The 25,711-nt window shown below is 36.9% G+C and overlaps 2 protein-coding genes across 4 annotated transcripts in view; one reads left to right on the forward strand and one right to left on the reverse strand.

The window, feature by feature from the left end:
* LOC131001622 (H/ACA ribonucleoprotein complex subunit 4) overlaps nt 1-25,711 on the reverse strand; it is an 806,367-nt gene that overhangs the window by 742,470 nt on the left and 38,186 nt on the right. The gene's annotated exons all lie outside the window — the stretch shown is intronic.
* Nucleotides 775-5,984, forward strand: LOC131001540 (triacylglycerol lipase SDP1-like). 2 transcript variants are annotated; one of them, XM_057927987.1, is made up of 4 exons: nt 775-1,573; nt 1,747-3,186; nt 4,465-4,608; nt 4,860-5,984. In XM_057927987.1, the coding sequence occupies exons 2-4, from the start codon at nt 1,756-1,758 to the stop codon at nt 5,871-5,873; spliced, it is 2,589 nt and encodes an 862-aa protein (XP_057783970.1). In that variant the 5' UTR covers nt 775-1,573; nt 1,747-1,755; the 3' UTR covers nt 5,874-5,984. The 2 variants fall into 2 exon arrangements, with proteins under 2 accessions (XP_057783970.1, XP_057783959.1); XM_057927976.1 differs by having other exon boundaries at nt 775-3,186.

Genomic DNA, 25,711 nt, shown 5'->3' on the forward strand with positions numbered 1-25,711 from the left:
ATATCACTATCAGTTATCACATTACAATTACTGAATTAGGATTTAATTATAGCTATTGGCATAGGATCTAGATTTCGCAATTTAGCATCTAATAAACGATAAATTAATACTTTTCCCCTTACAAAAAATAATACTCCATTAAATCAAGTATAAAGTTTTGTATATCATCATTTCACGTGAATCATATTTTCATGTTACAGTCAATGAAAACGTGAATGTGTTGAAATGAAAGAATCAACTACTAAAAGTTTATAACTTTCGAAAGCACAATGATTATTTTATCTTTAATACTATAAACTATTCAGATGACGTATTTGAAGTTTCAACCATTTTCTTTTCTATAGAGTCAACTCATGAGATAGTTATATTGAGCAATCAAATTTAATATTTGACTCCTCATTTTAAAAATATAAATTTTGATTATTTTTTATAATTTTGAATTGTATTGTTCTTAATTTAGACGGATCAAATCGAATTGGACGAGCGAGTTCGAGTCCCATGAGATGTGGATTAAATTTCACCAATTTAAACGCGAGTATAGCTTAAGGGGTTAATGCCTAAAGTCAAAGGTCTTGGATTCGAATCTCCTGTGGCGCGGTCTTTAAATTTCTTTAATTTTTTAGTAATAATAATGATGAAATTAATTTTTTCGATGTGAAAATGAATTTTTCATTCAGTTTTTTAGTATTCATCTTTGCACGTGAAAGTGAGCAATCCATATTGTAATCTGCGTTCTAACTATAATAAGCCACACCAATGATGAATAATTGCGAGATCCCCGAATAATTTATCGAGTAATTTACCAAAGCCCTCCTCGAATATTTCTGTTGTTTGATTATAATTTTGTTTTGACACAAAGCTTGGGTTTTTCCTTTTTTGTCCGAAAAGATAAAGTTACAATCTTTGCATATGAAACCAAAAAAAAGAAAGCTTCTTCAACCGTCACAATTTCTGTGTCTGATTCGGAATTCCGAAATTCCATAACAAACATACGAAGATAAACGAAGAATTAATAAAAGATAAATTGCGATAGCGATGTCGTGTCCTTCTTATCCTCTTTTTCACAAAAAAACTAGTGTTTCTTTTTTCACACAAGCACGAATTACAATTTCTATATAATATTAGATCGTGCAGTGCAGAGCCCATTTTGTTGACGATCAAATGTCACTTTAGCACAGCAAGATGATGTCGTTTTCTGAACGGATCCTGCCCATCGCGTATTTGATTTAATAGTTGATTTGCGCACGCATTAAATCCTATTCGGTTTAAGCAGCAGCTGCCTTGCTTAATTTCCTTTTCGTATAAGAAAGAAAGATTTACTAGTTTGTGGCAAACCAAGCTTCTTCAAACACCTTTTTCCAGTTCTCCCCATTCTTGTCGAGTTGGTGGGATTCAAAGAGTGATTTTGTGGATTATTGATTTGAGGGCGACCCTTTTGAAGATTGATCAAGAGGGGCCGTCAAATATTCAATCTTGATTTGTGGGTCCTTTTTATCCTTTTGATTTCTCGTCTTTTCTTTGCGATCTGGGCGATTTTGATGTCGAATTTGTTGTCGGAGAGTTCAAATTAAAGGTATTGGCTTTTGATTCTTTGTTGTAATATCTGTTGTATCAAGAGACTTCTTGAGCTGCTGGAAAAATCGTTCACTGCATCGATCAATTCTGCCCTTGTTGATTCTTTCAGCTAGTACAACTAAGGTTAGTTCTAATTTGGGATTTATCTTTAGGGTTATTTGTTTTGTTTAGGTGGAGAAAATGGATATCAGTAATGAGGCTAGGGTTGATTCATTCTCAATTGGGCCGTCTACACTTTTTGGCCGGACCATTGCTTTTAGAGTGTTATTCTGCAATTCCATGTCACATTTGAGGCATCAAATATTTGGGATGTTGTGGATGTACATTTACAAGTTGAAGAACTGTTTGAGTGACTACTTATCCCCTGTGATCTCATGGTTCCATCCAAGGAATCCACAAGGGATTCTCGTGATGGTGACGATGATTGCCTTCTTGTTGAAACGCTACACGAATGTGAAGATGAGGGCGGAGATGGCGTATAGGAGGAAGTTTTGGAGGAATATGATGAGAGCTGCATTAACCTATGAGGAGTGGGCTCATGCCGCAAAAATGATGGACAAAGAGACTCTTAAGATGAATGAATCTGATCTCTATGATGAGGAGCTTGTGAGGAATAAGCTTCAAGAGCTTCGCCATCGTCGCCAAGAGGGATCTCTTAGGGATATCATATTCTGTATGAGGGCTGACTTAGTTAGGAATCTAGGTAACATGTGCAATCCGGAGCTCCACAAAGGAAGACTCCACGTGCCGAAACTCATAAAGGAGTACATAGATGAAGTTACTACACAGTTAAGAATGGTGTGCGACTCTGATTCGGAGGAGCTTCTGTTGGAGGAGAAGCTCGCTTTCATGCATGAAACGAGGCATGCCTTTGGTAGAACGGCTTTGCTTTTAAGTGGAGGCGCTTCGTTGGGGGCTTTTCATGTTGGGGTAGTCAAAACATTGGTAGAACATAAGCTTTTGCCGCGCATAATTGCTGGTTCTAGTGTAGGGTCGATAATGTGTTCTGTTGTTGCAACTAGGTCTTGGCCCGAGCTGCAGAGTTTCTTCGAGGATTCTTGGCATTCGATTCAGTTCTTCGACCAGATGGGTGGGATTTTCACCGTGTTCAAGAGGGTCATGACGCAGGGCGCGGTTCATGAGATTAGACAGTTGCAGATGATGTTGAGGCACCTTACGAATAATCTCACTTTCCAGGAAGCTTATGATATGACTGGTCGCATCTTGGGAATCACGGTTTGTTCCCCAAGGAAGCACGAACCTCCGAGATGCCTCAACTACTTGACTTCACCTCATGTGGTCATTTGGAGTGCCGTGACTGCTTCTTGTGCTTTTCCTGGTCTCTTTGAAGCTCAAGAACTTATGGCAAAGGATAGAATCGGGGACATTGTTCCTTTCCACCCTCCGTTTCAGTTGGGGCCTGAGGAGGCTTCAGGCACGTCTTCACGTCGTTGGAGAGATGGTAGCTTGGAGATCGATTTGCCAATGATGCAGTTGAAAGAACTTTTCAATGTAAATCATTTCATAGTGAGTCAGGCAAACCCTCATATCGTACCTTTACTGAGGCTGAAGGAGCTTGTTAGAGCATATGGAGGCAACTTTGCCGCAAAGGTATGTTTTAATCTCAAAAGTTGAGAACTATTCAATATCTTATGGTCTCATAGTTCGTATTAGCTGACATACATGTTTGGAACGAGCTGCATTGTGACCGTCTCTTATCTTCCTGTTTCATGGTCTAACATGATTCTCTGAGGTCTTTATTTCTGTCGGTAAGACTAATGACCTCGACTCTGTATACAAATCGCATGCACTTCAGAGCTTTCAGCTTAATTAGGTCCCATTCTCGATCATTTTGGACATAGAGATAGCTTCATGTTACTAAGAACTGTATATATGAGATTTGTCATGAATTAAAAAGAGTTGTGTTTTCCTAATCTGATCTCGTCTTCTTTTTATAAATTTGTGAATATGTAGTCTTTGTTCTGTGAGAGTGTGTCCTGCTGAAACATTATTTAGAAACTTGAGGAATCTGCTACATTTTGAATGTTCTTCTCGGCTCATTACAAACACTAGTCTACTTTTTGTTTCATTTCTTGGTTTGCACGAATGTTTCAACCTAAAGGCCATCATCCACTGTCACTTTTTAATTCTTCCGTGATTGGTTCTTCTTTCTGTTGGAATAAGCTCAGTTTTGTTTTATATATAAGGGTTTGAAAGTAAGGTCAAAATTGCAAAATGGGTATAAGTTCATAATTTATTTTGCTATTACCCCTTTTTATATTTATATTCAGTTAACTGGCTATTCAAATTTTTTGTATTCATTTCATGTCTTGCATTTGCATATGCCAATTTTCCTACCTTGAAGTCTTCAAAAGAGACCAAACTGGACTACCTTAGGTTAGTTATTGAACGATTATCAAAATCCTATTATTGTAATCTGGAATTCCAGGAGATGTGTGAAAAAAGGAAATATTAAAGCAGCTTGACCCCTACTAATGGATTGTGTTTGCTGCTTTGCCTATTATTCAATCAACTATTTCTTAGATCACTTGGTCCTGTGTTCTTCAAGCTGTCACTTGAGCATCACAAATGAGAACAATCCAAGAAACCTCAAACACTTTCCTTAAGATTCTGTGTTCCGACATCTTTGGCTTGATCTACGTTGTGAGTAATAGCAATTTGTGAAGTTTTTCCAAGTAAACTTTCAATTATGTTCCAACTTCTAAAAATAATTTTGGTTTGTTTTATTCATCATTACTTGATAAATAAATGTCTCTGAAGGTGAATGGGGAAGCATTTGATAAAGCCTTTATTCGGAAGAATGATTATATGCAGTTTTGTTTATATAAAAACACGAATGGTTTAGCTAACAGATGTCTAATGGTGCAGCTTGCTCATCTAGCTGAAATGGAGGTAAAGCACAGATGCAACCAAATATTGGAACTTGGTTTTCCACTGGGTGGACTTGCCAAGCTCTTTGCTCAAGATTGGGAGGGTGACGTGACTGTCGTAATGCCCGCTACTTTAGCTCAGGTACAGTCGATTATCAAAATGTCGTTCACTTCTGCAAATCGTGCTTTTTATTAGAACTCTGATGACTTCACATATGATACTTATGATGTCCTACACTCATTTCTTTAATCTACATCGAATCTTGAGATTATGCAACACACTGTCGGACTGATTATCGTTTTGTTTCGTTCCGTTCTTGCTTCTGTGTAGAACTGGTTGCTTATTCCTGTAAATTTTTATAAACAAAGTTTCTGGGATTTATTTTTTTTCAGCTGTCAAAGATAATACAGAATCCATCATATGTAGAGCTTCAGAAGTCAGCAAACCAAGGCAGGAGATGCACTTGGGAGAAGCTGTCGACGATAAAGGCGAACTGTGGAATAGAACTCGCCCTTGATGAGTGCGTCGCGATTCTCAACCACATGCGCAGATTGAAGAGGAGCGCGGAGAGGGCGGCTGCAGCAGCTTCGTCTCATAGTTTGCCTCTTCCCACCAGTGTGAGGTTCAACGCGTCTAAGAGGATTCCTTCTTGGAATGTCATAGCTCGAGAGAACTCGACCGGGTCTCTCGAGGAAGACCTACTCGCGGAGGCCGCATCTTCTCTTCACCAAGGCGCGGGCGGCTCGACAGGGCAAGCTGCGAGGAATCTACGGACTCACCGGTACATACACGACGGGAGCGACAGCGAGTCTGAGAGCGCTGATCTGAATTCTTGGACGAGATCAGGAGGTCCGCTGATGAGGACTACTTCGGCTGATCAATTTGTCGACTTTGTACAAAATCTTGAGATCGATACCAGAATGAACAGAGGAGCGATGGGACAATCGAGCATTGCCGGGATCCAGCCGGTTGCACGTGATCAGATGCATCACGGTTTGAGGGTCACGACGCCGGATAGGACGTCGTCGGACACGGAGTACGATCAGTATGGCAGCCGGACTCCGACTCCAGTAGGGAGTTCGAGCATCATGGTGGCGGAGGGTGATCTCCTGCAGCCCGAACGGATCCAGAATGGTATAGTGTTCAACGTCGTGAGGAAGGAGGTGTTGACCCCATCGGGAAGGAGCCAAGAGTCACCCTCGGAGCACAATAGCTCGACACACGAGTCGGTTGCCGAGTGTGTGCAGCTCGACTGCCCGGAGAAGGAGATGGACGCCACCTCTGTCTCAGAGAGCGGAGACGACATCAGGGAAGACGTGTGTGTCGCCGGAGATGCCTCGGATCACGTCCCGGAAAGTCCTTCCAGTGATGGTATTTGCGATAAACACATTACCGGTGGCGAGTAGAATGGCGTTTGTAAATTGAAATTTCAGCTTCAAACAATTGCTCCTATTTTGAGAGCAAATTGTTGAAAGTTATGTATCATTGCATGAGTTATCTACCGAATTGAGCTCCAACTAAGCGACAATGAGAATAGACATCACCACCAAAATTATCACATAGGAATCCAATGTGTTTCTCTCTCTTATTGCTTTTTATTTGTTTTAAGGACTTAAGCACGACTTATCCTTCACTGCCAAAAAATCAGAAATTAAAATAATCGGCCTCGTTAGTTTCTCCTCTCCTCTTTCTTTGTTTTTTTTGTGTTATGTGACGTGGGTCCGGTTTTATTTTTAGGATAATGTTTGAAGCAAAGGGGTTCCCAATTTTTCCCGCGAAAATCAAATTTCAGAAGATAATAAATCACTTTTAATGACTTGTCCTTGTCTCTCTTTGCCTTTTGGGGTTTTGATCTATTATTAAGAAGATGTTTGAAGTGAAGAGATTCCTAATTTTTTATAATAGTCTATTTGGCGGTAAATTTATCATGTGAAAATGATAGATAAAAAATTCTCTCTTTAAATTTTTTTTTTTTCTCATTTTCTACAAAAGAGAATCTCACAATTTCTTATTCTGCTTTATTACTTCAAGGAATGATGTTGTTATCTTCATTTTTTGTGTGATAATATTATATCCCTTCTCAGAGTGAAAATGAGGAATGAAAAATTATGAAATTCTCATTTATAGAAAATGGGGGAAATAAATGAGGATTAATTTAAAGAAATAAAAGAAATGATCTCTTATTTTGTCGTGATAAATTTATAATTAAAAAGAGCACGCCGTAAAACTATATTCTCTCTTTACACACTCATTTGCAAATTGCAAATCGACGGCTGAGAGATAGTCTTAGTTGCATTCTTCAATTTAGAGAGAAGCATCAGTAAATTGATGATAGGATGAGATAGTTGTGTGAAGGATGCTTTTTAATTATGTTAGTTTTGTTCTTGTTGAAGCTTACTGTTTCCTGAGTTTGAGGTTTTATGCTACTTGAAGTTTGCCCATATATCCACTTACCGATATAACGGACCAAATGAAATAACAAAAAATAGTTTTCTGGACACCAAAAAGTGCCCCAATATGTGCTCTATTGAGGCACTTTTTATTTTTGGGGCACTTAATACATGTGCCTCCAAGTATCGTGTCCCAATAGGGTTGGGGGCATTTTTTATGTGCCTCGATATCAATAGATTACCCGACAATTCATTATGCCCCGAGATTGATTTGTAGAGGCACATAAAAGTGCCCTTAAAATATTTCGAATCCTATTGTTAAGGTTATAGGGATATTTATTTGTGCCTTCAAATGAAATATCGAGGCACTTATTTGTGTCCTTTACTTAAATATCGGGGCAAAAAATGTGTATCCTTAAAATCTATTTTATATCCCCAAATTAAGGTCATGTGGCACTTATTTGTGTCTTTTGTTTTAGTAACTGGACACAAAATGTGCATCCTCAAATTTCTTTTTATGTCTCAAGATTAATATTATGAGGCACTTATTTGTGTCTTTTGATTAATATTGGGACAAATAATATGTAGGCTCAAAATTTATTTTATGTCCCTAAATTAAAGTTATGAGACACTTATGTGTGTCTTAAGAGAACATATGGAACACTTATTTTAACATTAAAAATAAATTAGATTTTATAATGAAAATACTGAAACAAATACACAATTGACGTAACAAGAAAACAAAGCATCTAGAAATGAAGAATATGTCGCACATAACATAAACCACTCCTCTATTTCAACAAGTGAATAAATCAACCAACCAACTTGAGAGACTGATACAATTTCTAGTATTTGGCTTCAAGCGCTGCTCTCTCCTCAAAAAAATTTGCACAGCATCGTCATCCGTAGCTGCCAATAGGTGATGAGCATCATTGTTTTGTTATTACATAAAATATATAAAGTGTGACTAGACGAAGCACTCTATTGTAGAAACATGGGACTATGGGAGAAAATGCATCCTTCCCCAATTTAAAAAAAAAAAAGAAAAAAAAAAAAAAAGACAAATAGACTATTGAAACCATGAGAACTTAAAAAACAGAATACACTAAACATAAACCAATTCTTTGATGGCTCATCAAGGATAGATTATTCATTGTAATTATATAAAAGCCTGTAAAGTTACTAACCAAAGTTACTAACCAGTATTCTACTGTCATATCTTCCAGACAGGCTTCAAGCTTTCAGAAAACTGGAGTTTTCTCGTAGTCCTGTTTGTTGTGAATAGGCTTGATAAAGTTTGCTTCCAAAAGCCCTACCATGCCAATAGGAAATTATGTATCGTCAAGTTTATGCAATTCAGGACAAAGATACAAATACATGGCAATATACAAAATTTTTATCAACAACCCCTCTGCCTCTGCTGTCAGAATAGGTTACAACATGCCAAAATGGCTGCAGTGAAAAGACATCAATGCATAAACCTGTTAGATAACCAAAATATCAAGATGGATAGGACACACACCTACAAGATACGAGGAACTTGAAATATGTCCAGTTCAATCTCTAGTCAAACAAATCCTATTTCTTTCTATTTTGTTTTGGTATGAGCACAAAAACATAAAATATAAATCAATGTTGAGCATCCTTAAATAAATAGATATAATGGTATTGCAAGTATAGAAATATTCGATTCAGGCATGACATAGAGGACAAGGATTACGATTCAGTTAGTTAAAGTTGCTCTTGATATGCATGGTCTGCAATTTGGGTGAATATGTTATATTTGTATGTGCTGTGGCAAGGATTTTCCTCTAGTTAAGAAGTTCTTTCAAGGAGTTTCAATTAGTCCATCCATCAATAGTTATGAGCTAAGACATTGATTTCAGTTCGAGTTCCTCAATATTATTATCATGCAGTAGAACAGGGATATAAAAATCAAGCGGCCAAACTGAAGTTTCTTAGAATACAGTCTTGGTTCATGAATTAACCTTGTGCTAACCAGTGTTAAGCACTTTTTTCCCACTATCTTTTCCTTTTTCCCATCTTTTATATTTCAAGTGACCTATTGTAAAACACTGGTCATGGCCAGACAAGAGACTTACATCCTTTATCCTATATCAAATCTGTTATAGATCATTCCTAACACTGCTACTTAATTCATTCCCTTACTAATTGATCAAGTTATTTAGGGGTTAGAATAAAAGGATGGAACAAGCTTTGTTTCTGGAGCCCTAGTTTCTTTTGTTATTTAAGTACTAGAGTTGAGTCATTTAGAGGCATCAAAAGACAAATAAGCAAACAGTCTAATCTAACCAAACTGTTCAATAACTACAGAGAGTGCTACAACTCTTTGTATGTCTTTAGGTTCATATATGAGACTAATCATCTTATGAGGAGCAAGAAACATTTATAAAGCGAAATCTTGAATAAATGGATATCAATGAACTCATTTCATTCTTGACAACAAAAACATGCATTGCTCTTTCCCAGCTATGTATTGCCAGAATACCTCAGACGATATTACTACACTTACAAAATCAACACTTGTTCAATCCGATATCCACAATCTCATTATCATTAGGTTCCACTTGTAGTATCATCTTCCTGAACATACCTCAAAAGTATTAGATTCCAGGAAACTATGCTTCTCTCTAGTATTCTCATAAACAGATCAACAACATTTTTCAGTTAGTTGGATCCAATATTTAATCGAGCATCAACTCTAACCAGGCATTCAGTTTCTAAAGGAAAAATAACAAAAACATAATAAGCTACTGAAAATTGAAAATTAAGAAATACTAATTTATATGGATATATACCTAGAATTGCAGAGCAATGAGATATATCTTGTTTAGAATTTTGATTCCCTTGTTCACCTACTTGAATTAAAAACCTAGGCTTCTTCGATTGGGGCGAGAAGAGTTTAGCTAAGGGCTGTTGATTAATATTCTACTTAGAGAGCTTACCTGTTTGTGAGAGACTCCCCTTGAGCTTGTGATAACCAGAAATGGGTGACGCTGCCCTGCTCCAACGTCCAGCCATAGATGACCGGAGGAAGAGGAGCGGCGTTTAACCGAAGGCTGCCGCCCATGGAAACGACGGTGACTCCCCTGGGAGTGAGGCGGTGGAGCGACTGCGATGTCGGAGACGGGTGTGTGGCAAATGGCGACGCAGCTTCAGGAGACGGCGTTGGCAAACGCGGGCTGCTCCGCTCCGTCCAGCAGTGGGAGAAGTCGACGGCAGGTGGAGGCTAGGAGATGGAAATCGCCGAATCCAGGCGAAGAGAGAGGCAGCCAGCTTCTTTCTTTTGGGAGAGACTAGGGCTCGCCGGAATCCCCAGTGAAGGCGGCGGAACTTTTGATGATTAAAAAGGTAGGGCTTGAATTAGCTGTTGGGGAAAAGTAAATCAGAGAGGGGACAAATGAGAGGAGTGACGCCTCGTCCGGGCACGGCCTCGCAAGAAGACATAGCGAGAAGTGTTTGAAATGAATGGTAGGGAAATTGAAAGTGTTCGAGTGAAAGTGGATTAATTAAGGGAGGAAGAAAGTCCATCAAAATAGGCACGTCCTCCAAAAAGATTTTAATCATATTATATGTCCCTAAATGCCTCAAAAAATAATTTAGAGGCACTTAATAAAAAATGGCCTCTAAATAAGTGTCTCAATATATAATTTTTGTTGCAGTGAAATGAAATAACAACTAAAATTTAGACAGTTGAGAGAAGCAAATAACAAAAAACAGTAGACAATGGGAGAGGAGAGTGATTGAATAATTGTGGAAAGAGTTAATGCAAATAATAGTAGGAAGTTTTTGGTTTGTTGGTATTGACTTAGCACATGAAATGGTCGGAAAGGGGTGAATGGGCAATTAAATTGGAAAGATTCCAACCCACAACACAGAAGAATAAACGAATGGACACAAAAGTCGAAAATGAAGATGCCGTCGCACAATGTCTCAACTATGCATCTCACTCTCAACTTAATTGTGGTCCCATTACGCTTTTTCCACGCACTCAGCTCTGTCGCATCGATATACATTTCAGGATAATTATATTTTGGACCCTCCACTTTCATTGTTTTTCATAATTTTTTTTTTTTTTCTTTTCAAAAACTCACAACTTTCAACTTCTTTTTCATAACAACTTCTCTATTTTCACCATCTTACCGATTTTTTTTTCTTTTTTGAAAAATGTCTCACTATATAAAATCTGGCAATAAAATGATGAGTTACTTCGCTGAATTCTTAGATGAAATATATTTTTTTTTTCACCTCACCCGATAAAACAATGTTGTTTCACCTGAGAATCTGGTGAGGTGATTCATCATTCCATTGCCAAATTTTGTATACCGAAATATGTTTTAGAAAACGCTGAAAGTTGAGGATAGTTTTTGAAAAATGTTGAAATTTGAGAGTTTTTGAATACAAAATGAAGATATGAGACATTTTATGAAAAAACTAAAAATTAGTGTTTTTTGAGAAAAAAAATGCAAGTTTGAGATATTTGTAGAAAACGTTGAAAATTAAGGACACAAAATATGATTAATTCTAAATTTTACATATTCTATATGTTTTTTGTATCATTTATAGAGACTTAAAATAATGATTCCTTTAAAGCTTTATGTCTTTTAAACAAAATAAAAAGAAGAAGAAGAAAAGAAACTCAACTATAGAGATTCCTTTTTCTCAAAAAAAAAATAAAAATATAGTGATTCCTTTAGTCACCTACAAACAATTCTCGCAAAAACTCTTGCGCGAACATTCACATAGTAGAAGTCGTAGTTATTAATCATTAGTATTTATTAATAGTTCATCTGGAGATAATTATGATTTATTAATTTTCAATCATATTATAATTACTACTTAGAAATATATAATTTATTAATTTCTGATAAAATATTAATTAGATAGAATGTGCATGAGTGTGTCTCAACAATAAATAAATAAAATCACATCGTATAACAATGTTCATTGATCGATTAATCTTAACATTCATAAAGCGAGATAGTGTATATAATTGGTACTCCCTCAATCCCATATGCTTAGGCTTGTTTTCCTTTTTTAAATGTCTCATTTATATAGATTTGTTTCCATAAAAAGTAACGTTTTTTTACTAATTTACTATTATATTCCTATATAATTCTTTAATTTACTCCCACTTTAATACATCATTAAATAATAAATATGGGCATATTAGAAAATTTACTTATATATTTTCATTTTCAATGATTTTTCTCAATCTTTGTGAAAATCTCAATCAACCTATCCATATGGGACGGAGGGAGTATATGATTCACTTGGTTAGGATAAAATTTTCTAAGAGCTGCATTCCTATGCGCTAGAGTGCATAGTACACATAGGTCTGACCCGACTCAAATCTAAATCACGAGTTTAGGTCAAGTTTTGAATATGGTTTAGATCAAATTTAGATCATGAATTTAAGTTTGAACTAAAATTAAGAGGGTGTTTGGCTGAGCTTATAAGCTTTTTCAAAGTGTTTGGCAAAATTAGCTCATAAATAGTTTATAAGCTGTAAAAATAAGCTCCCCAAAAAATAAGTTCTTTTACCCCAATTTATTTTCTCATTATCTTATAAGCAACACTCATTTAACAAAAATAACTCAACTATGATTTTTTATTTTCATCATATATCATTCTAATTCATTTTTCTTCGATTTTCTCTTTCTAACAAATTTTTTCTCACAACTTAAAATTCTCTCTCTAGCTTATAAGCTCAATTATCCAAACACTTTAACAACTTATAAGCTCTTAAAAACATATACATCTTATAAATTCTTGAAACATCTTATAAGCTCCAAGAGCTTATAAACTCTTTAAAATAAGCTTAGTCAAACACCCTCTAAATCGATCGATGTGCATAATAAGGTTGAGGGCATGACAATTTTTATCTTTATTTAAACCTTTAAATGACACTTCTAATGTTCGAAGGGATGTCATTAGTTGTTGCCCCAAGTAAGTGGTCATAGTTTCAAATGGTGAGGAATAAATTAATATGATTTTCTGAAGTTGATATAACAAGTTGGAAAGTCTTTTTTAATGTTCGAGAACACAATTTCACCTTCTATCAATTTATTATTATTATTATTATTATTATTATTATTATTATTATTATTATTATTATTATCTCATAAGATGATTTTCTTTTTTCTTTTTCTTATTGTGCAAACTTTTTCATGTATTTAACCATTAAACTTTGAGTTGATTAATAAAATGGAAAAACATTGACTGCTGGAAGTGGAGGTGGAGTAGTTGAAATGTAGCATCACGGCCGCAGCCCGCGTAGTATCCGTGTGCCACTATTTGTTGGCCAATAAATTCATGATATGATGCATTTCCCAAAATCAAAATTGTATAATAAAAATTACCACTTGTTTGATTAAATTCTTTATCTATCTAAAAATAAATAGAAGAAATTATGGTGACGAATGACTTTGGGCTTGGCCTAAATGATATCATTATTATGTTCTTTTAAGAAATATATCATTATTATGTTGAGCACAGCTAAAATGCAACTTTGAGATTATATGTCACACTTTTTAGCATCACACTTATATATTTTCTTCAATTTCAATTCCTTTTAACGGACTGTTATGATTGATCATTGTTTAGTTAATAACGGACTAAATTTATTAACAGGATATGAAAATTGTTTAGTTAATAACGGACTGTTATGATTGATCATTTAGTTGAGATACATAATTTTTAAGCTTTTTTTTTTTAAGGAGATTTTAAGCTTTTTTTTGGTAATAATATTAATTGTGATTCATTATAGTTGTACAAGTTAAAATAATAAATTTATTAACAGGATATGAAAATATCAGGACAAAGAATTTGAACCGCTAAAACTATTAATTGGGTAAATGTTTATATATTAGAAAATTAAAAGGGTGTTGGGTTGACGTCATAACCTCTTCAATTTATCATATAACATTCTATAAATCATACGAATTTATTTTTAAAATGTCTTACAAGTTACAACCATTATTACTAGAAAGCCGAAGGTTTAGGCATACAATAGACCCAAGTTCATATTCGAAAGTCAATTCTAAATCCGTAACCAATCATTGTCAATTACCTTAAAATTGGAGAATTATTTTGTCAACTCTAACATCAATGAATTGCAAAAAATCTAACATGAGATCCAGTTAGTAGGAACGATCAAGAAATACAAATAATAATAAAAAAAAATCATAGAAAAATTCCCTTTAATAACAACTAGCAGGAGGAAACCATGGTGTAGATTTGGCTCTATTTCAAAAGGTTTTCTTTTTCATTTTTCACTATGCAATAATAATAATAATAATAATAATAATAATAATAATAATAATAATAATAATAATAATAAATCATAGAAAAATCAAACACACCATTTAAATCTTCATCTATAATTTCCAATATATTTACCAAATATGTTTTCATTTTCAGACATATAGTCTAATTAATAATACGATCGAGTGCTTATAATTAAGCTATATAAACCGAATTGCAAGTTTGCAACGGCATCAATAACAAATGATCACACAATATCCAATGCATAAATATTCAGTTAGATTCATTATAAGTAATGATTTATCAACGAAGTATTTCTTGGATCATTTTTTTTTTTTTTGAGAGAAAAGTATTTCTTGGATCTTATATGTTTTGTATACCAATAATGTACTATGATTTTTTTTTTTTTTTTATCAGTAAAGTAAAAATTTTATTAAAAGAAAAAGGATCAAGGCATCAGGAATGCCAATCAAAACAACAAAACAAGTTTGAAGTCTTTGGAACACCAAGAAGTAAAAGTAATTCCTAACTCCACGATTTTGTAGGCCTCGTTCCAACTCCAAAGTCTCCCCTTAATCTGTAAAACAAGTCTATCAATATCCCAAGCCTTGTCCTGAAAACGACTATCATTCCTGCTTTCCCAGAGCAACCACACTGTTCCCACCCACAAAGCTTTAAGCAGTCTTCTGTCTCTCTTCTTTTTTCCAGCCGCAATGAAAGAAATGAAGTGTTGAAAAATACCTCTCGGATTTGCCGTTTTGATGTCAAGCCATTGAAAGATCTGGTCCCACACCGCCGCTGCTTTCGGACAATAGAGGAACAGGTGTTCCGTCGTTTCCTCACTAGAAACACAGGCATTGCACCATCTCTCCTCCACGCTGATCTGGACATTTCTTCTACTCAGATTATCACATGTTGCCAATCTGTTTCTAAGACATCTCCATGCCGTCACCTTGGCTTTATTTGGTGTTGGGGCCTTCCAAACCTTTGCCATCTCCAAAGGTAAAACTTGTTGCTCCTCTCTTGTTTTTGCCACAATTTCATATGCCGACTTGATTGTGAAGCATCCATCTGGTGTCGCCTTCCAGTTCCATCCGTCTATTACATCTACACAAGGAACAAAATCAGCTATAACCAACTGTAGATCCTCCGCAAACCCTTTCTCCCTCTCCCTTAACTCCCTCCTCCACTCCACCCTCCACACCCACGACCCTCCCTCCCAAAATCCGCTTTCACCAACCAGCCTTTTCTTGTTCAGGCTCAAATTATACAATCTCGGAAACACAAACTTAAGGGGTTTGTCAACCGCCCACACATCCTCCCAAAAGCTGGTATCAAGCCCATCCCCAATTCTTCGCCTCAAATTATTGATGAACCACCGATCTCTCCTTCCTCCTTCCTTATCCACAATTTTCTGCCACCACCCTTTCTGTCCACCTCTTCCCGCCACCGAACATTCACCCCCTTCCCCCCACACTAGCCCCCCATAAATCGATTTGATCACCCTTACCTACAGAGCTTTCCCCTCCCCTAAAAATCTCAAGAGCCACTTACTTAACAGGACCTGATTAAACCAATCGATATTCCGAAACCCCAGACCTCCTGAATCCTTGTTTAGGCACAAGGCATTCCACTTAAACCAAGTGATACCCCTCGTCTGTGTGCCTCCTCCCCACAAAAATTTGGAGAACAGTGAATTAAGTTCCTTAATCACTGCTTTAGGTATGAAAGCGAGGGATAATTGATATACCGGGATGGATTGCAACACCGACTTTACTAGAGTAATTCGCCCTGCCAACGAAAGGTGTCTCTTCTTCCAGCTTGCCACTTTGTTTGAAACTTTTTCAATCAAAAACTTCCAATCTCCAACACCATTGCTGCGCCCCCCCACTTTAGTACCCAAGTAGTTGCACGGAAAGGAACCGATCTTGCACATGAGGAGCGATGCCCATCTCCTCTCAACTGCCTCATCCACTCCCACTGTCAGAAGACAACTTTTGTCGAAATTTACAGCTAAACCCGAGGCGAACTGAAAGAGAATCAGGAGTTTTTTTACGCTCTCCATATTCCTGTCATCTGCCTCCAACAAGAAGATAGTATCGTCCGCGTACTGTAGATGTGAAATGGGCACTTTATCCTTGCCAATCTTCGCCAGGACCAGGAACTGCCTCTCCGTTGCTCTTTCAATGAACTCGTTGAGGCCTTCCGCCACGATAAGGAACAGGAAAGGTGACAACGGGTCACCCTGTCTCAAACCTCTCTCCATTTTGAATTCTCCCGTCGATGACCCGTTCACCAATACACTTGCCATTCCAGATTCCAGACACCCTTTAATCCACTTCCTCCAAACTCCGTGAAAGTTAAGTCGATCGAGAAGCATATCCAAGAAATCCCATTGCACAGAGTCGTATGCTTTTGCGAAGTCAATCTTGAAGAAAATACGGCCCACTCTCTTCTTTTTTGCCTCAAAAATAGCTTCATTCAGGATAACCACCCCATCTAGGATGAAGCGACCCTTGACAAACACACTTTGATTATCGGAAATGATCGACCCCATAACCCTCTTCAATCTCTCAGCCAGGATTTTAGCCACAATTTTGAACAAGCTAGTGATAAGAGAAATTGGGCGAAAATCATCGAGCGACCCAGCCCCTTCTTTCTTCGGAATCAAAACAATAAAAGAGGCGTTACCACCTTTCGGTATTTTGCCGCTTTCATGAAATTCCTTCAAAACCTGGAGTAAGTCCTCTTTAACCACGTGCCACGCCGCTCTCCAGAATGTGAAGTTAAATCCATCGGGTCCCGGACTCTTGTCTCCACTACAGCTCCAAACTGCTTCTTTAATCTCGTCCAAATCAAAATCCCTGATCAGCCACTGCCTCTCGTCATTTGAAATTTTCCTCCTCATGAAGTCCAGGGGGAAATCGGGCATCAGTCGTTCTTTTCTTTTGAAAAAAGCTTCAAAATGATTTCTCACTCTTGCTTTAACCTCTTCCGGTTTAGATATCCACGAGTTATCAAAGAGCATTCCGCCAATCTCGTTTTTAACACGTCTCCCACGAATTGCCCTATGGAAAAAACCCGAATTAGTGTCTCCCTCCTTGAGCCATTTGATTTTGGCTTTCTGTTGCAGCATCATCTGTTTATTCTTCAGTTGAAGGGAGAGCAGGGCTTGAATCTCATTTCTCCTAATCACCTCTGATTCTTCAAGACCTCTCTGTTCGTCCACCTTATCCTTCTCTTGAAGTTCCTTCTGAAGTTCTTTAATTTTGTGATCAATCTCACCGAAAGATGTCCGATTCCACACCTTCAAGGCCTCTTTGAGTTTCTTCAGTTTCTCCTTAACCTCAAAAAAGCTCCATCCCCCCACCTTAGTCCCTGTCCAAACCTGCTTGACCATCTCCTCGAACTCTGAATGATTCACCCATGCATTGAGGAACCGAAAAGGTCTTGGTCCCCAATCCTCCGATCTTGTAGTGAGAATAATCGGACAGTGATCCGAAATTGAACGTTGAAGTCCTCGTGCCGACGTCCGTTCCCAAGCAGCCAGCCAATTCTCATTAACGAGGAAGCGATCAATCTTACTCTTGCACTTTCCATTTGGTTTGTGCCAAGTAAACTTCCGGCCTTGAGTTTTAATTTCCTCCAAATTGTTCTCCTGGATAAATTCTTCAAAACTTCTTGCATCAGCCGCGCCAAACGTCTCCCCACTGCCCACACGTTCATCCCTCCTCCTAACTGAGTTAAAGTCGCCCAAGATACAGACACTCGTATCCGTATTTTGTTCCACAATTGAGCTTAAGACATCCCACAAGATCCGCTTATCCCCTGTGCCGACTGGTGCGTACACGTTGATGATGCAACATAAAATATCACCCTCCTTGTACCTACCATTCACCACCACCGCCCCCGGTAAATCCCACGTACTAGAAGCTTCGAAAACCTCCCTATTCCACAAGCATACAATTCCTCCTGCCCTTCCCTCCGAATTCCTAATCGCTCTGTCTGTATAATTAGACCCCCACCAAGATTTACAGAACAAATCCCTGAACACCTCCATCTTTGTCTCCTGCAAGCAACAAAAATCGATCTTCTGCCCTTTCACCAAATCAGTAACATCTCTCTGCTTCGCAACACTTCCCAAGCCCCGAATGTTATAAGATAACAAATTCATTAAACATTCCTCAAAATACTCCTAGCATTTACGCAAGAAAGAAAATTACCTTGCGCCTCAATCTGTCGAGCAACATCTTCGTCTGGAATTTGACTTGAAAGCCCGATCTTCTTTCCAAAATCCTAGATCTGCTGACCTGAAATTTGCTCCCCAACTGTCGTCTCCTGCCCTTCTTCGTTCTCCCCCTCTCTTTCCTGCTCTGCCACTTCCTCCCCCCTTCCATCAATTGGCTCTAAATCTGAAATGAAGTGTTCCCATTTCTCTTTCTCCCTGGCTCTATTCTTTTTCTTTTCTCTCCCTTTTTTTCCTTTTGAATTTTGTTCACCAAACCTTTTGCTTTGCTTTGAATACCTTTTGCTTTGCTTTGAACGACTTTCTTCCTCAGAGCTTAATATCTGAAGCTCGTTGACTTCCATCCTTTGCCCTTCCTCATTCCACGCCTTGTCCTCCACCACATTTTTGGCACCTTGACAATCACTGTACACAACTGAATCGGCTTCTTCCCTTTCCGGAATAGCGCTTCTATTCTCTCCTTGCGCTTGGGTCGACATTAAAGTATGACCTCCCTCATAAACGCTTCTTCCTGGCCCATCAAGAGAAACACCAGTAAAGCCACCAGTTGGACTTTTTGCCTGTACATTCTGAAAGTCGGTCCAATTATGTTCCTCCAAAATCTGATTTGGACTTTGAAAAGCGTGGCAGTCCATCTGCCCATCCTTAACGAATGGCTGAGTCTCACCTTCGACCTCAACCAAATTCAAAAGCATTTTCGATCCTCCCTTCACCGCCCCCTCATAATTAGTTTCCTCAACAAACGTGTCTTCAACGGTTTGGATCAAAGGAGACGAAACGATGATTTCTTGGAGAACCGAAACATCACCATCCCTTTCACCGCTCTCGTTCCGATCTCCGAAGGTTGCAGATGCCGGATCCATGGAGTCCTCCCCGCTCGTCCATCCCGAATCCGACCCCGAATCCTCGAGCTCCGACTCTCCGATCATGGAAGTGAAAGGATTCTCGTGAATTTCCTCAATGCGGAACGTGAACCTTGCTCCATTAATACAACACTCCGTCACTTGATCAATGGATCTAAGGCCCGTGGATATTTGAATCAAAGCAACATCCAATTTTTCTTTTTCTTTCGTCTTCTCATGCATCTTCAACACCCGACCGAACTTTGCAGTTGCCAACTCAAAGAAACGAGGATTCCATGCATGTAGTGGAATCCCGGCCCACCTCGTCCACACAACTCGTTGTTGAAACACATCCACAACGTTCCATTTCCTCTTCCATTGAAACCAGAACTCACTCCATTCATCCATCTCCGTTAAAACTTTTTCTGTTGGCGCGTCGCAGACACTACGAATCAACACCAAATTTCCTCCCATCGTCGTCACTTTCAGTTTCCCAGCACTTTCACTATTGATTTCCTCATTAATCTCTTCCCACAAGAACTCATCTTTGATGAAACCCGTGAAAGCTCCATCTAGCCATCGTGTTTCCTCATCCGAAGTTTTAAACTGAAGCCAATCTGAAAGTCCTGACTCTCCTTCTTTGGATCCAGTGAGTACCTCCTTAAAAGAAACCCCCATCATCATTTTTGCGGCATGCACGAGCTTTGGCTTTTCCGGCTTTCTACCTACGTCAGATTTTATTCCCTTCCCTTTACTTCCTTGGACCTTCACTTCTCTCTCGAATCTCGGTTTGAACACCCTAATTTTATAGCTCCCAATCCACAACTTATTCAACTGCTCTAGCAAACCGTCCCTATCTTCCACGTCTTCGAAGCGAACAAAACCGAAAGGTTTCCCTTTTTTGTCTCTCTTTCTTGGACAAAAGATGTCTGTCGGTTCTCGCACGGAACCGAACTTTCTCCTCAAAAAATCGAAGCTACATTCTTCTGGAATGTTGTTGAAAAAGAATGTAACTCTTTTTGCTTCATTCTCGTCTCTTTCTTTCCAATGTTTCGAAAACCTTTGAGTCTTTTGGTTCAACTGCTTCTTCACCATCCCATCTTCTCCGGTCCTCACCACCCCTCGTCTCCTCACCTCTCTCCATACCTCATCTCCCATCTCTTAAATTGGAACTATTCTGCCATTATCATTTACCAACAATCTGTCACCCTTCACTCAACTCCAACAACAACCAATCAGTTGAACACAATCGAGGTAATTTGCTATCTCGAGCACTCAATTCAGTTCGCATCCATATTTAGCATAATCACAGTTCATCTACCTCAAATAGCCATGGGATGCTTTACAACAGAAGGATGTATATGCCTCACACTCATGCACTTTAGAATAGCAAGTTATAAGAACTTCCCCAATCCTTACCAACTAGAATTTTCGACTGGAATTGAGAGAGTTAGACTTAGCTTTAGGTAGAAGGGCCGACTGCCCAAGGAAACGGCGAACCCCAACTGCCGGAACGGAGAATGAAAGACGGCGAACTTTTTGCCTTGGACGACTAATTAAGGAAATAGAAAGAACTGGTGCAATCGTAGCAATAATTGATAATCCCGACCTACATATATATAATTTCTACTTCTACATAATTTTTTTTTTCTATATATTTCTACTTCTACATATATATTTCTACTTCTACATTTATTTAATTATATTCCAAACAGGAAATACAATTTGCAGAATATTTTGAATTGTGTGCAAATATAGATACATATATGCGTGCATAACAGAAGAAGAATTTAAGATAAGGAAGAAAAAGCTATCATGCTTATTCGATCGACAGAAATACTATATACTAGAAGCTTGCACTTATAGTTAATTTATTGTATTCTAAATTATAATTTATGATCGTATTTCAAAAAATCGATGAACTTGTTAAATCAATACTTTATACTAAAATGTATGCATGCTGATCAAATTAATTTTACTTGGGATAATATTTGATTGTCATTAGAAATTTTTAATAATTGTAAAATTTGTAGGACATAAGATTATATGTTACCTATACGTAATATATCTCATGTTTCACTACTGCTATCGCCTATCGATCTATTGAATGATCGATCATAAAAATATACATGATGATAAAAAAACAAATACAATAGAGAATGAGTATCTAAAAAAACGTACAAGAGAGGACGAGGACAGGATAATTGGATAAAGCCCTTGAATCATAAAATTCCTGTGAGTTCATATAAATTTGGTTGCCCTCTTCGCAATTTTTTTTTTTCTAACTCCAACACTACACAAGATCGTACATAAAAAATATAAAAAAAAATCACATACTACAAAAAAATGTAATAGAGAAATATATCCACTATTTGTAGTTTCGTTTTAATTTCTTTAGCTAAAGAGACATACATTTTAAAAATCGTATCATAATAGAGTCAAACTCAACAATTTTAACTTCAAATATTTATTTTAGCATTATACCAACACATACATTCATTTTTTGCAGTTTGCTACCTTTTGACTCACGAGCCCTACCATAGGCCTTTTCCGAGTCGCCAAAATTTCTGCAGCCCTCAGCTTTAAGCTTTTTTTTTTATCAATTAAAAATCTATTAAAAAACTGGGGCGGTATCAGGAGTACCAAAAACATCATACAAGTGGTGCGTACTCGTTAGAGCACCACAAGGTAAAAGGAACATTGGAATCGACCACATGGAAGATTTTGTTCCAGCTCCAAAGCCTCCCTTTGACCTCATTAACAAGATTGGACACCTCCCAATTCTTGTTCTCAAACCTACTCTCATTCCTATACTTCCAGATCAGCCAAACAGTCCCGATCCAAAGAGCTTTAAGGAAGTTCTTGTTTCTCTTACCTCTTCCTCCTCCAATGAAAGACATGAAATGATGTTCGACTTTTTGTGGTTTAGCCGTTTTCATTCCGATCCATTGATTGATTTTGTCCCACACGCGGTCGACTTTCGGACAATGGAGAAAAGAATGTTCAGTTGTTTCCTCCCTCCACACACACGCATTGCACCACTGTTCTTCGGCTGGGATGAGGACATTCCTTTTGAGAAGGTTTTCGCATGTTGGCAGCCTGTTACAAATGCTTCTCCAAGCTGTCACTCTGGCTTTGTTAGGGGCCGGTGCCGTCCACAGTTGTGCGCTAGCTTCAATGTGTCTCCCAGAATGATCACCTTCCGCCTTTGCGCACTCCTCATAGGCCGCTTTAGTTGAGAATTTTCCCCCCGCTGCGTCCTTCCAGCTCCAGCCGTCCTTTAGGTCTGGGCAAGGAGAAAGCGCCCCAATGACTGACCGCAAATTTTCCTCCATCTCTTTCTCCCTCTCCCTCAGCTCCCTTCGCCACTTGAGATCCCACACCCACCCTTCCTCCGTCCATTTCCCAGCCTCCTCCACATTACCATCTTTAAAGAGGCTAAGATTAAAAAGTCTAGGGAAGAGGATTTTGAGGTTGCTGTTCCCCACCCACGTCTCACCCCAAAAACTAGCCTCTCTACCATTAAATCCCTCAGCTTTAAGCTATTCCTTAAAATTATGGAAATTCTTTATATAAGTGCTATTAAATCCCATGCATAATCGTCGATCTATCATATATATTTATTTATTTTCATTTTTTAAACGTAAAATTAATAACTTTTTCCTGCTTAAGTCGATGTTAACTTTTTTTTTTTTTTTTATAAAAAGATGATCAATAATGATTCTTCATTTTCACTCTCGATGACTCGAAGATTATAGTAATTAGTAATATTTTACAGTTAATATTTCGGTTGTAAAGTGCTTCATATCTGTGTCTTATTAGTTGATAAAAGCTTCTGGTATATATAACTAAATTGGGAAATATTCTGTGTAAACAGTCAAATTTTATCCCTCTGATTTCCTTCTTAAAGGAGGCAATAATTTTAGCATGTTTAATATTTAACTATTATTTTATTTAATATATTTTCTTTTGATGTTATTGCAATTTTGTATTTTTCTACGTTTGCATCGAAAGTCTCAAATTGTATTTATATGTTACTGTAGAGTGTAATTATTATATTGAATTTCTGGGAAGTTTCTTGTTAGGCAGGCTTGGAGTCAGATCAATAAGCTTTTCAGAAACAATCAAAAAATTGGCCAGCTGTGATGAGTCATATATATTTCATGCATCGCAACAAAAAAAATTAAATCATGGTACATAATTTGTTCCCTTATTTTTGGAGAAATAATGGCTTTTATTTTGGCTTCATTATTTATTGATGTTAATATTTCAATCTTTTTTATCAACACTCGAAATTCGAAAATGACATGCAAGGCCGGGGGCCATATATATTGGCCAAGCGATATTTAATTGATACGGAAATTGAATTTTGTATATAAGTAATTAATTAACTCAGTCATATATAGGATGATTGATGGTGTATATATTAAAAATAAATCAATTACACGATAAATACTCGTTGAATAATTTGTAGAACATGGCATGAATACTTGTCTCATACCTGGTAATTAGTTTTTTTTTTTAAGTCAACTTGGTAATCTCCTCCGTCCCACTTAAATTAGCACACTTATCTTTTTTGTTTGTCTCATTTAAATTGACACTTTCCTAATATAGTATAGGTCCCTACTTTCACTACACACATAAAATAAATGGACCCTACTTACTTTACACTCTTAACCCTTTATTTATAATCTTCGTACTCAACTCAAAAGTATCAATTTAAATGAAACGGAGGAAGTAGTTAACATATACAGTACACAAAAATGCAAGCAATTTTTTTTGTTTATTGTCAATATTGGCCGTGCCTCATCTTCAAGTAAAAGATAAGCATAATAATAAATAAAGTAGGTCATTTTTATTTTTATTTTCATCTTTAAGTTAATAATTTCTAAAACTTTATTGGTAAATTAGTGTAATAAGTTTATTACAAACTAAGTAGGTCATTTTTATTTTTATTTTCATCTTTAATTTAATAATTTCTAAAACCTTATTGGTAAATTAGTGTAATAAGTTTATTACAAACTTTATGTGTGACCGATATCTTTATTGAACTATGATCTTTTAGTAAATTATTAAATATAAAATATGTCACGTATAATTTTAATTGTTTATCTAATATGTGCAATGGAGTAATATGTGGATTAATTATTATGTCTGTGGACATATTTCAACGCGATATAATTCTACGATAACTATATATAAATTTCCAACCGGATTATTGTTAGAGTATGATACTCTATTCTTTGGTTGTCATTTATATAGTTTTGGTCGTTGATACCAACCGAAATACCAGAGGTGATACCGCGATGCAGACGAATTTTACCTAGAGATTCTCTTGCAGATAAGAACATATCTTGAGGATCTTTGTTTCCTATTTTGAGTGTTTTTCGAAGAGATCTTTGTGTATCTATTGGATTGACTTGCAAGCTATCAAGTATGAGTCCTTATTCAAGAAAGAAAATTAGGGGTTTCTCCTCTATATAAAGCTGATCTCTCCCAGCAGCTAGGGCTGGCGTTTTTGAGCATTTATTCGAGCATCTGGCGAATGCAACAAGTTTCAATTAGTTAGAACATCTTTCTTAGAGTGTATGTTCTGCTTCTTATTACTTTGCATTTAATCTTGTTAGTAGCAAGTATTGTTTTTGTTTATCTTCTTTGAGAGTTGAATTTCGAGTTGTAAGGGAGTAAGTGTCTTCGTCGGGATTCACACTTAGAAGGTTAGTGTTAACTAGCTTTCGACTTTTCTCTAGTGTTGAGGTTTTGGAAAATTATAGAGGCATAGAAAGATTGAGTCTTCTGTAAGTCCTGTTGTAATTTAATCTCTCACAGTGAAACATTTTCTGGCGAGCCCCCAGAAGTAGGTATCTATCATCGAACTGGGTTACGTCTTTCAATTATATTAAACGATCTAATTAAATTAATAACGATCTAATTAATTTAATATTTTGGTGATTCATGGACTATTCTTTTGTTTCCGGTGGAAACCCTCTATATTAGTTTCAATATAACCGGCTCTAAAAATTGAATATTTCAACCAATTAATTTGGTTTATGTTTGTTCAAACAAACCAACTATTCTGAGAGTGATCGTAAACATTGTTAATATTTCATAGACGACATTAATGGCAATGTAAGGTAAGATTATATATGTTACGTTTTTTCTTATTACTTTTCTTCCTTCAAATATTCATCAAAGTATTTTATATATATGTGGATCCAATAATGATTTATTTTAGTCAAAATCAATTTCTTCTAGATATATGTAAAGTCCGTAAGCGTCCGTGTAGTATTACATTAAAAACCTCATCGCGGAAATGGAAGAATAATAATCATACACAGCATGTTATAATTATATGTTACATGTACGTATAAATGGTGTAATCATGTAAAAATATTATAAATAATACGGAGTATAATTTATTCATTTATTTATTTTTGAGGAAATACGGAGTATAATTTTAACCGAATGGAAATCCATAT

The sequence above is a fragment of the Salvia miltiorrhiza genome, chromosome 1 (genome assembly GCF_028751815.1).
Source record: "Salvia miltiorrhiza cultivar Shanhuang (shh) chromosome 1, IMPLAD_Smil_shh, whole genome shotgun sequence".
Classification (NCBI taxonomy): domain Eukaryota; kingdom Viridiplantae; phylum Streptophyta; class Magnoliopsida; order Lamiales; family Lamiaceae; genus Salvia; species Salvia miltiorrhiza.

Excerpts from the sequence above, each read along its gene's own strand:
- LOC131001540 (XM_057927976.1), top strand. The coding sequence starts at position 1,756 with ATGGATATCAGTAATGAGGCTAGGGTTGATTCATTCTCAATTGGGCCG. Across the intron at positions 3,187-4,464 it reads GAGGCAACTTTGCCGCAAAG|CTTGCTCATCTAGCTGAAAT; the intron begins GTATGTTTTAAT and ends CTAATGGTGCAG. Across the intron at positions 4,609-4,859 it reads TGCCCGCTACTTTAGCTCAG|CTGTCAAAGATAATACAGAA; the intron begins GTACAGTCGATT and ends ATTTTTTTTCAG.